Source organism: Choristoneura fumiferana, chromosome 23 (genome assembly GCF_025370935.1).
Source record: "Choristoneura fumiferana chromosome 23, NRCan_CFum_1, whole genome shotgun sequence".
Classification (NCBI taxonomy): Eukaryota; Metazoa; Arthropoda; class Insecta; order Lepidoptera; family Tortricidae; genus Choristoneura; species Choristoneura fumiferana.
Genome location: NC_133494.1, coordinates 8,908,440 through 8,919,068, shown reverse-complemented (window position 1 = coordinate 8,919,068; position 10,629 = coordinate 8,908,440). Strand labels below are relative to the sequence as shown.

Here is a 10,629-nt window from a genome sequence, read left to right as displayed (position 1 = left end):
ATTTATCATTTAAAATTCCTGCAAAGTGACGAAAGTGTCTTATAATATATATATATTTTTAACAACACTGATAATGTGATTTACTTCTAAGTAAAGAATCTCCACAGTAGGTAGGTACACAAAAATACTGTAATGCCCCCGTGCCGCCCCCTCCCCCCTGGATCCGCCCTTGGAATTATCAGATCGTCACATAGCATGGTGACACCATGTCCCATGTTCTTGAAGATTTTGATGAAATATATTTACCTATTACTTAAATTTTTTTAGGTAGTGAGCATGCCTGCTCTACCAGTTCCCAATCAATGGCCTACCTTTCCAAGAAGAAATATAGCAGCTCTAGCTAGAGCGGGTTATCTTAGAGGATCCTCTTCCTTCAAAAGAAGCATTTCAACGTTGGCCAAAAATGGTCAATTGCCTACATTTAGGGCACCGTACGATGGAACTGACAAGCAAGAGCCAGATGATGAAGAATCTCACGAAAAAAGGAACATGGCTTCTATAGCACGACTTCGTAGCTACTCTGCCATGAAAAGGAATGTCCAAGCGTTAGCCAGAGACGGTTATCGCGGCGGAAGAGGGCAGTACAGTCAGCAAACCGATAAGCGCAATGTGGCCGCTTTAGCCCGGAATGGCATGATTCACCTACACAAAAAGGACGTGGCTAATGGCGATGAGTATTACTTTCCGTTTTATCAGAACCCCTTGCCACCGCTCTCCGATATCGACGGGCCGTTCGACGCAAATGAAATGTACGATTTCCAACAATCGGTAAATCCGGACATGTTCCCCCTCTATCACAAGTCTACAAAAGGGGTGGGCCTATGCGCAAAGTGAATATGAGTACTCAGATGACAATGGCTATGCTTATCCATCGGAAGATTATGATAATTGGTATTATAAACGTGGGTCTGCTGGTTTACCAGTATTTGGAATGTACAGGCCGACTATAGGAGACCAGAGCACTAGGACCAAGCGATACATTCTCTCACTTCCCGATGTCATCGATCATAATGATATTCATGAACCCGATGGCAATGATGTTGAAAATGAAGACAAACGCTCTGTGGGTAAGTACCTAATGCTTAGCTCCAAGATCTCAGCATTTTAATAATTGTCACAATGTTTACTCAAAGGTGATTATTTTGCCTTCATTGCGTCTGTTACAGATGAAGATAGCGATGTGCGCGATAATTTTGACAAGCGCCATATAGGGTCCCTGGCCCGGTTAGGCTTACTGCCGTCGTTTAGGTTTTCAGGAGGACGCTATAGTCGATCTGGCCGCGCCAGGTTGCTTTGGCCTAGTCAGGAAATGTACAGGTCTTGTGGACTTCGGATGTAATAAATAGCCATCGATGTAATAGTGTGTAATTTAACGCAGTAGATAAAGCAGATTCGCAATGCTTTATGCTTTAAGTTTAGAATTGGCGCATAACTTTAATAATTGACGATTATAGAGGCATGATAAGTGTTTAGGTATTTAATGCATCTGTTAAATGTTTCCGTAGGTGGGTCTATTTTTAGATAAGCAAGCCAGTTATGATCCGGACAAATAGTAGCAACAGTGGTGCAATTATTGTGCACGAAGATAACGATGTTAATAATATGTCGCATGGTTGTGAACGTCATAGAGTCACCGCAGGGTTCTACTAAAAAACACACGTGGTTCGTGGGTGTTATTACAGAAGATTAAGTAGTTACATTCATAGCGCAGCAGCGTGGGGTGCAGGATTAGAAATAGCATGACGATGTAAATAATACAATTTGTGTTTAGACTAAAAATAGCGCAAAACAAAATCTTTAATTAAATAGAGGGTGATGTTATAGCCGCAAGATAGTTGATGTTAGTTTGCAAGCGATGGTTAATTTACATAATTAAGTAACAAGCTCTATTATTTTGCAGGAAGCATTCCCCTGACGAGAATTTCGGAATTAGGTACGTATGCTACCAGTTTATATAAATAACTCTGTTTCTGTGTTTATTGGAACTTAAGTAGGAACATGTATTTCGGGAGGGCTTTGCATATGTTATCGGCTCTTTAGGATATGGAAATGAGGCTTGAACAGAATTACAATATTTTGGTTTAGTATTTTACTAAATGAATAATGTCGCTGTACAACAGGCGCGGTCGCATTGCAGCCTGAAATTTTGGTGGGGGTCACTAATAATAAATAATACAATATGTCGAGTAATGCTTTTTTTTATTTTGTAAATTCTTAGATTTACAATTTAACGTGTACAATTTTGGGAGGGTCATGACCCCTTTGACCACCCCCCCTCCCCCTTCGGAACGCGCCTGCCAACTTTCCTGATATTTAACCTAAATAAGCATGTTAAAGTAAAGGAAAAGATACTGAACAAGATTTTTTAATGTAGGTATATTTTTATGAGTGCTCTATCCTATCCTGGCTAATATTATAAATCCGAATTTGAGTTTTTTTCTTTGTTTGTTACGTTTTCACGCGTAAACTGAACCGATTTAAATGAAATTTAGCATGGAAATAAATCAAGGACTTAGAAAAGTAAAGGAGAAAAAGAAAGGGCGTAGGATAGTTTTATCTCGGAAAATTGCACAGTTCACAGACGAAGTCGCGGGCAATAGCTAGTTTTCATGAATACCTATAGTCATCGCATCAGCTGAGAAGCAGTGAATGTTATTTCGTTTGCAGGCAATATATCGCTAGTGCCGAAGCTGAGTCAGTCGATCCAGACGACGCCGACGTACCGCCGCCGCCAGTACTTGCTCACTCGCACCCGACCGGCCGGCTCCTCCACCGACCACTAGACAACGACCTCCCCAGCTCCACCCCACCTTTAAGCCCAGTAGAACCATTCACCAAGAACCGATGGCAACTGAACAACAAAGAAGTACCCAAATTCTATTATTTTAGGTCGCTTAAAGTTCCTTATCACACATCGGGCAAACGATATCTGCTGCTGCCGGCCGTGGACAATATTTTGTTGAGGAAAAATTACCCGAACAGCAGTCTGCCGGGACGTCGCAAGAACCAGTAGCCATGCAACTGCAGGCGGAACGAGGCGCAGCGGCGTCTCGCTTAGATCGCTAATCTCCACAAAACGCACCAAATTCTAAGACTAGGCTCTAGGCTGATCTGTTCAAGGTTCGCCTGAATCGATTTCGACAATTAATTATTCTGTCCTTATTTTGCGGTTTGCGAATTTGCCAGAGAACTATAATGTAATGAAGTATAAGCGAATAATTATTCTGTGGGAATTAACACAATCACATATAATTATTGGCTTGGCTTGTGGATACCTATTTTATTATGTGGCCTAGACGTTTCTTTACGAAATGCAAACATCTAATTGTGCTGAACTTATATTTAGTAAGGTATTTTTTTTACATCGCAGGAAAAAGGATACCGGATTTAAGATAGACAATAATTTTAGTCTAAATGATAAACATTATGAATTATTATATTGATGTTAAATGTTGTTGTGACAATGAATTAGTTAAGCACGAAGATACGTTTACATCAGTAGGCTAGTGAAACGTAGATTACAATGGAAAGGATCATTTTTATACAAACGACTTTGGCCAATGATACACGTGACAGATATTGTTTAACTAATTAATAAGTTTATGTTGTCAATCACAATACAAGAATAGTGAAAAACGTAAAAAACATGATGTACTTTTAACTTTATAATAGTTAAATAGAATTTCTTAAATAAATAACATAGTCCTAGGATACTTACCTGTCGACTGTCTTCTTACAGATTATTTAAAATAACAAAGGCAACAAAGCGATTAAAAGAGTATTTTTAGATCTCTTGCTAAAGTTAACCGTTGTACTTCGATAGCGTGTAAGACTCATTCTCTTCTCGACAGGACTAGCTGTGTTTGACAAATAAATTGAATAACATATTCTATTTTGCTTCTTACGAAGTTGTAATGTTTTAAGCAAGTTGAAGGCTGTAAACTAAAAAATTCTTTCGCTAATAATGGTGTTACGTCTTTAATTAAATACATTTAATATGTATCGTTTCGTTCAGCAACGGCTCTGTATTTTTTATTTATTAGTAAAGAGGTCTGTGATAAGATATAGGTTTCTAAAGGTTTTAACCAGAATTTAGAAGGTTCTATAACTTACTATTATAAAATTTCTTGGCTGAAGAAATTTGACAATAAATACAACCTAATGTGACCATAAAACGATAATAACTTTTGAAATCATTATATTTCTACTGTAGGTGCAACATTCTGTTTAAATTTTTTAAAATTAATTTGAAATAAGTATTTAACTTTACTGTCGTGTTTATTGTAAATATAGACAACCGTGCCAATAGATGTTTTATTTGGTTTTATATCCTTTTTGTTATCTTTTTCCTTATTCCTTAAATAATTACTCATTAAGCCGTGGTGGCCTAGTGGTTTGACCTATCGCCTCTCAAGCAGAGGGTCGTGGGTTCGAACCCCGGCTCGCACCTCTGAGTTTTTCGAAATTCATGTGCGGAATTACGTTTGAAATTTACCACGAGCTTTGCGGTGAAGGAAAACATCGTGAGGAAACCTGCACAAACCTGCGAAGCGATTGGTGGGAATTATGGCCCAAGCCCTCTTGTTCTGAGAGGAGGCCTGTGCCCAGCAGTGGGACGTATATAGGCTGGGATGATTACTCATTAACTCTATAAACAGAAAAGCGAATTATAATTTCAGTTTTCAAATATTTAACGACCATGTATCTTACAAGATATAGTAAGTAAGTATTTAAAAGAATGATGAAACAGCAGGTAATGGCGAGTAACAGATAAAAAGACTTTTTGCGCTTTAATTTATATATTTGTATAATCTGATCATATTCCAGGTTTTTATAACTCTATAACAAGGCCAGCGCACGTGAAGTAGCCGCTCTTCCATACTGTAAATAATAATAAAAACGTTATAAATATACGAAAAAAAAATACCTTTTTTGTTGTACAAAATACATAGGTGCAATATTTTTATCATGTTAAAAAAGAGATTGTAAAATCCACAAGGATTATAAGGCTGTCTCGTTCCTCGGGGTTCCTATTGGGATTGGAACAATATCTAACAAAAAAACCACGTAATAGCCATTCTTATGGGCATGATTTAGGTATGATCAGAGCTACATATGTAGGTTTTTAGGTTTGAAAAAAATTGATTATTATTGTTTTTTTCCCACATTAGTATTATTTTTTATCAACCTGAAAATAACGTGTGTTGATGTACAAGATATGAAAGATGATGCTGACGACGATGATGTCATCCACGGCTTATTCGTCGATTGCGTCCTCTTATGCAAACGAGGTAGATATGTTTCGCTCGGGTGAGCGAATACGACTGGTGAGTCCAAATTTTGTAGGTACTAAATGTACAAAAGGCACCCTGCCATCATGTTTCTAGGTGGTTGTCAATTAACCCTCGCCTTTGGTACATAAGACAACTTCCTGATAGCATAAATGTAAGTCGGCTGTACTCGTAGGTACCTACTCGTATCAAGTGCAAAAGGCGACTGTTAAAAACACGAAGCCAGTCGATAAACGAAATACTCAGTCATATAAAAGTGACTCTGGCGTTTCCTAAGTTGAATTAATGAATTTAATCTGTTACTTAATGCTTAAAGAATTTTACCTGCATGAATTAACCAGTGGAGTTACTGCATAGTTCACCGGGGAAGATAGAGCACCGGCCAATGTTACAGTAGGGATGAAAGCCGTGGCAATACTGTAGGCGGCCTACATTGTTGCTACCACAGCGAAGCGCCGTAGTGCAGCTGGTGCATGTGGCTCCGGCCTAAGTAGCAAATGAAAAATGGATTTAGTAGTCAACGTCAGCTTTAAATAACAATAATGATCAAGGTCACTAAACGCCCGTGGAAACTGTGTGTGACATTGACAGGCGTTAGCACTTACTCGGATTGCTTGCGTTGTTGTTTTCGAACATTTAAAATAAGATGGCGTAGTCTGCATTTACAGGTGTTGGGTTTGGGTTGTTGTGGTATTCACTTACTATCAGGTGGACCACTTACTCACGCCCTTGTCTTATTTTAAGGAAAATAGCCATAGTCAATCAGCGTCGATTCATGGTCAGACAGTAATTTGGTCATGTCATTCAGTCATTGTGGCAGGAAGTCACTTATTTTAATTTAAAATTAAATTATGATTGGTTTTGTTTGTTTTGTTGTGATGTAGTGTGTTTTTCTTGTCAATAAATGTTGTGAGTTTGTGAGTTTGAGTTTTTTTGGAGTCTTTTGGTATTTATTATTTCAACTCCAAATTTGTTACTTTTACGGGTATCCCGTGAAATAAAAATGAATGAATGAATTTAAAATTAAACTTACCTGGGTCGAAGAGTTGCAAGACACATAAACGGAAGGCGAGAAAAGGTTGAAGAAGAATCTATTCTGATGATCCCCGTCTTCGCTATTTTCTTCAGCCGCTGAAGCTTCGGCAGGAGCAGTGGCTTCAGCCTCGCGTTGGCCACCAAAGAAGGGGAGCTGGGAGAAATCGAAGGGGAACGGGAAGCCGAATAAGTTGGCGTGATTGTGGTTCGACTGGGAGCCATCAGAGCTTGAGTCACTACCACTCTGCGCCAGTGATAAATTCATGGTGGTCTGCAAATTTTAAATAAATATAATTAAATTAATACAGGGAATAAAACAATTTGTTGCACTGATAACACAGGTTTCCTGGGCTAACGTTTCGGCAAAACTGTAGGTGAGATAATGCTACCACTATTAGCCTACTTGTATTTCAATAGTCACTCCTTGTGTCGTAATCCTCACTACTCACTCCATGAAACATGTTTTTCGGACAATCGCTCTCTATTTGACACGGTCTTCGGCAGCGTGTATTGTACATACACACACATGGTAAGATTAAGGGAAATGTCTTGTTCGGAAAGAAAATACACACCACTAACGATGGGATTGTACGAGTAAGTAATGCCTTTATAATGTTTCATTCATACTGGTAGAGTCTCACCATGTAGCTTTAATAGGTTGGCCATAATTATAAGTCATAACTCCCTTAACTTAACAACTCGGCCAATCTAATGGTTAGGGTTAATTAAAGTTCCCCTTAAAAATTACACAGAACTATACGGAACCTATTGCGTAGATACGGGCTAGTGCTTAATTAGTTCTCTCGTTCAAATATTCACACAGTTTGGTTCGCAAATTTCTTGTTAGGGAAAGAATACACACTGCTAACGATGAGCTTGTAAGTAATGTAACATGTAAGCCTTTATCTGTTTCGTTCATACTGGTAGAGTCCCACCATATAACTACGAATAGAGACTACTCGCCATATTTTTTTTTTGTGGTGTCCGGAGTAAGATTTCTTTCAGCCAAGCAAGCCGCAAAAACCCACGTGACAATAATGAATGATTAATGAACCTAAACGATTTATTATTCCAAGAATGATTTAAATTTAACAGACTTTTAATTTTCCGTAAAAAACATTTAAATTGTTTATGATATAGCTCACCAGAACCGTGAATAACACAAAGAGCGATATTTTCAACATGGTGTCGTTCGGTAAGTTTTCTTCGTTAATTAATTTTGATATGTCTTCTTCAAGCCAGCTGAAATAGGTTGTGGTCGGTTTGCAGCTATTACCAGTTTATATGCAGTTAAATTATAATGGAATTATGCTAATGGCTATCAGCAGGGATGGCAGTCTTGGTGCTAATATTTTAATGAGTGGAGACTTTATTTCAATTAGTATTCTCAACTCAAGTGTTAATTAATACTGTGAAAATTGCCGGGTTAGAATAAAATTGTAATAGAACTGTGTCAAAATTAAACTTTAAATAAAAGTTTACCTCTTGCCTTAAGTAGTTTAAACAGAATAGTTACCTTAAGAACAGAATAGTCCTTTACCTACAGGCATGTAATGCAAATGCAAACATATTGGTAGGTAGATGGTACCACCTAATATTGTACCTCGGTATAATGGTCATAAGTCATAACTGCCTTAACTTACCAAATTCGGCCAATCTAACTGGTAGGGTTCATTAAAGTTTCCCTTAATAATTACCCAGAACTATATGAAACATATTGTGTATCTACGGGCTAGTGTTTAATTAGTTATCTAGTTCAAATATTCACACAGTTTGATTCGCCGTCAGCCCTGTACGATGAGCCGAAAGCAAACAACGTGGGAGCTGACTTCCTGTAAACAAGCATAGTACTAGCTGAAAGAGGCTTTCATTTGGAGCCTACGTCTGGCGTCATGTCACTTGAAGTGCGAACAAAAGGGTAGAATGTGAATCGTGAGTCGTGTCGTTTACCGTTTACAAAGGAATCTTACACAATTAGGGACAACATTAACTTCGTTATTGAATTCTGTTTGTGTTCATATAACTTTGTACGTTTTAATATTTTTTTATAATGGTTTGCTATCATGTAGTACACCCAAAAAAATAGTCAGGGCTCATGTGAAAACATCAAAGAAAATAGTTTCGCATTTTGTAATTTTTTAACCACGAGATTTCATCAAAACAGAAGAATAGTTATTTGTTATGCAAGGCTGGAAAGTAACTGTTTGGCACGAGTGCTTATATTGAAAGCCGAGCAAGCGAAGGATTCTAGGATTGAACCACGAGCGAAGCGAGAGGTTCAAAAGAAGAATCCTGAGCATAGTCGAGGGTTTCAAAGGCACGAGATGCTAAACAACTTTACAGCCGAGCGAAACAGACAATTTTTCACCTCACGACAGCGAGGAAAATGTAGATGGAAGAAAATAAAATGAACACTCTTATAAATCAGTTTCAGGTTATGCTAGCTAGCTTATGCCAATGGCTTCTTCTAAATCGCAGAATTCTCATCCCATGGAAATATAAAATACATCCACGTTCTTGTCTCCATAAAAAGAGGGAATTTCGAAGTCCAAGTATAAGTTCAGCTTTCTAGACCCAGGGTTTGGGTTGGACGTTGATAAGTGAGTTAGCCAGTAATTTTTACATTTAATTATGCAAGTAGCTAAACCTACTTAAATTTAAAATAATTATTCGGCACTAGAATGAGGGCTATCGCGAATGAATTCCCCGCTAGAGGCGCTAGTGTAGCGTGAGGTCTCCGAAATGTCAAATCTCATAGTTTTTGGGTGAGCTACGCGAGTTTATTTATAATTAGAATAATTTTGTGAATATTTTGCAATATCTGAAATTAATTATGCCTAATATGCGTTCCGGGGCAATGAATGTCCTTGTTTTGAGACAGTTTTGTCTTTCGGAAATCTTTGTGCTCCCTTTTTTCCGAACAAAACGGGGACTATGCAACTGTGGCATGCTCGATATTTTTATGGTACAGTTTTAAGGTGTATTAAATATGATTTTAATCTAAACTTTGTTTTCACGCCCGTAATAACAGACTTTGAAAGCCATACTTAAAAACCTCACGCAACAGTGCGCCATCTAGTGAGAAAAAAAACGATAGCCCTCATTGAATTGGTTTTTGATTGATAACATATGATATAAACAGATAAACAAAGATACAGATGTATCTCGACCAATATATATAATGTTGGCAAGTCATTTGGCTTAAGATAACTCGGAGTAGAGGATTGAAAATGGCTGCACTCATCAAGTTTACTGTTTTTGTGGTAAGTTAAGTACAATTAAATGATTTCTTGATAGATTACCTAGATTAATTAATGGGCGATTAAATTGATTAATTTGTACGCTCGTTGGAGATGTTAAAGTGATCGTTTTCTTTTCGAAGGTTTGTTGTTTTTTTTAATAAAACTAAGTATTAAAATTTCGTCAGCTGAATATGAATTTACAAATGTTAAATGGTTTTATTTAGAAAAATGTTTATTAAACAATACCTAGCCTAGTATATATCTATCTCCGGAATGCCGAGTTCTGAAATCACATCTATCGAAAATACTATTCAATAGAAATTAATCCGTGTTATTCACAGAAAAAATAGTCATAATTTTCTAATAGGGACTCTGCACATATTTCAAACTCAGCTCAATTTTTCACCACTCTGGAAAGGTTTTTTTGGATGATATGATTTGAATGAATCGGTAGGTATATACTCTGTAGTAAGTTTTAGCACGTGCCTTAAATATTTATAAAATTTCAGGTGGTGGTTATCGCGATGGCGAACTCCCAGCGTGTGAAAGATCTTCCCCAAGACATGCCCCCGGACCTGCCGTGGATCCCCAAATGGGTGGAGTGTGAGTTCGACTTAGAGGCCTACAAAAATGGGCCTATTTGCAACGACTGTTCCAGTACCATACATTGCACGCCTGTCGGAGGAGTGGTGAGGAACTGCTTTGGTTGGACGCCTTACTGCGTGAATGGACGGTGCACGAAGGAACCGAGCGCTGATTGTGCTGAAGTTGAAACCGTCACTGATCAAATTTTCGAGGCGTAATTGTATCTAACTTAATTACGTGTTAATAAATGTATTTGATGTTTTATAATAATTAAATTGCATTATTAATCCAAGGCTGACTTGGGTAATGGTTACTATCAAATCCGTATTTTTATATTTACCGATTACGAGTGCCTTGGACATTGAGATTATAATATTTTTTTCTCAAAATATTTATGTACATAAATATTATGGTAAGTATTATGAGGGCTTTAAATTAAGATTATGCTTGTGAACTTAAGCAAACTCTAATTGTCG

At 37.6% G+C, this 10,629-nt stretch overlaps 3 protein-coding genes across 6 annotated transcripts; 2 read left to right on the top strand and 1 right to left on the bottom strand.

Annotated features, from left to right (window-relative positions):
- The first annotated feature begins 271 nt into the window (after positions 1 to 271).
- LOC141441299 (neuropeptide-like precursor 1) lies at positions 272 to 4,306 on the top strand. Its single transcript, XM_074105984.1, has 5 exons — positions 272 to 800; positions 832 to 1,067; positions 1,167 to 1,317; positions 1,901 to 1,933; positions 2,668 to 4,306. Exons 1-5 carry the CDS (start codon positions 277 to 279, stop codon positions 3,011 to 3,013), a joined length of 1,290 nt encoding a protein of 429 aa, XP_073962085.1. The 5' UTR covers positions 272 to 276; the 3' UTR covers positions 3,014 to 4,306.
- Positions 4,307 to 4,702: 396 nt separating this feature from the next.
- On the bottom strand, positions 4,703 to 7,563 carry LOC141440992 (uncharacterized). Of its 2 annotated transcripts, none has more exons than XM_074105591.1 (4): positions 7,472 to 7,563; positions 6,325 to 6,597; positions 5,616 to 5,777; positions 4,703 to 4,881 (listed from the first exon to the last, which is right to left on the bottom strand). In XM_074105591.1, the coding sequence occupies exons 1-3, from the start codon at positions 7,508 to 7,510 to the stop codon at positions 5,625 to 5,627; spliced, it is 465 nt and encodes a 154-aa protein (XP_073961692.1). In that variant the 5' UTR covers positions 7,511 to 7,563; the 3' UTR covers positions 4,703 to 4,881; positions 5,616 to 5,624. The 2 variants fall into 2 exon arrangements, with proteins under 2 accessions (XP_073961692.1, XP_073961693.1); XM_074105592.1 differs by lacking the exon at positions 7,472 to 7,563 and adding an exon at positions 7,092 to 7,160.
- A 620-nt stretch (positions 7,564 to 8,183) lies between these two features.
- Positions 8,184 to 10,428, top strand: LOC141440891 (uncharacterized). Of its 3 annotated transcripts, none has more exons than XM_074105476.1 (4): positions 8,185 to 8,258; positions 8,755 to 8,926; positions 9,469 to 9,589; positions 10,078 to 10,428. In XM_074105476.1, exons 3-4 carry the CDS (start codon positions 9,557 to 9,559, stop codon positions 10,369 to 10,371), a joined length of 327 nt encoding a protein of 108 aa, XP_073961577.1. In that variant the 5' UTR covers positions 8,185 to 8,258; positions 8,755 to 8,926; positions 9,469 to 9,556; the 3' UTR covers positions 10,372 to 10,428. The 3 variants fall into 3 exon arrangements, with proteins under 3 accessions (XP_073961579.1, XP_073961577.1, XP_073961578.1); XM_074105477.1 differs by having other exon boundaries at positions 8,240 to 8,353; XM_074105478.1 differs by lacking the exon at positions 9,469 to 9,589 and having other exon boundaries at positions 8,184 to 8,258.
- The last annotated feature ends 201 nt before the right edge of the window (positions 10,429 to 10,629 follow it).

Coding starts and splice junctions, on each gene's coding strand:
- LOC141441299 (XM_074105984.1), top strand. CDS start 277: ATGCCTGCTCTACCAGTTCCCAATCAATGGCCTACCTTTCCAAGAAGA. Junction 1,318..1,900: donor CCTAGTCAGGAAATGTACAG/GTCTTGTGGACT, acceptor ATTATTTTGCAG/GAAGCATTCCCCTGACGAGA. Junction 1,934..2,667: donor GACGAGAATTTCGGAATTAG/GTACGTATGCTA, acceptor TTTCGTTTGCAG/GCAATATATCGCTAGTGCCG.
- LOC141440992 (XM_074105591.1), bottom strand. CDS start 7,510: ATGTTGAAAATATCGCTCTTTGTGTTATTCACGGTTCTG. Junction 6,598..7,471: donor TTGTGTTATTCACGGTTCTG/GTGAGCTATATC, acceptor TAAAATTTGCAG/ACCACCATGAATTTATCACT. Junction 5,778..6,324: donor CTTGCAACTCTTCGACCCAG/GTAAGTTTAATT, acceptor TTTGCTACTTAG/GCCGGAGCCACATGCACCAG.
- LOC141440891 (XM_074105476.1), top strand. CDS start 9,557: ATGGCTGCACTCATCAAGTTTACTGTTTTTGTG. Junction 9,590..10,077: donor TCAAGTTTACTGTTTTTGTG/GTAAGTTAAGTA, acceptor ATAAAATTTCAG/GTGGTGGTTATCGCGATGGC.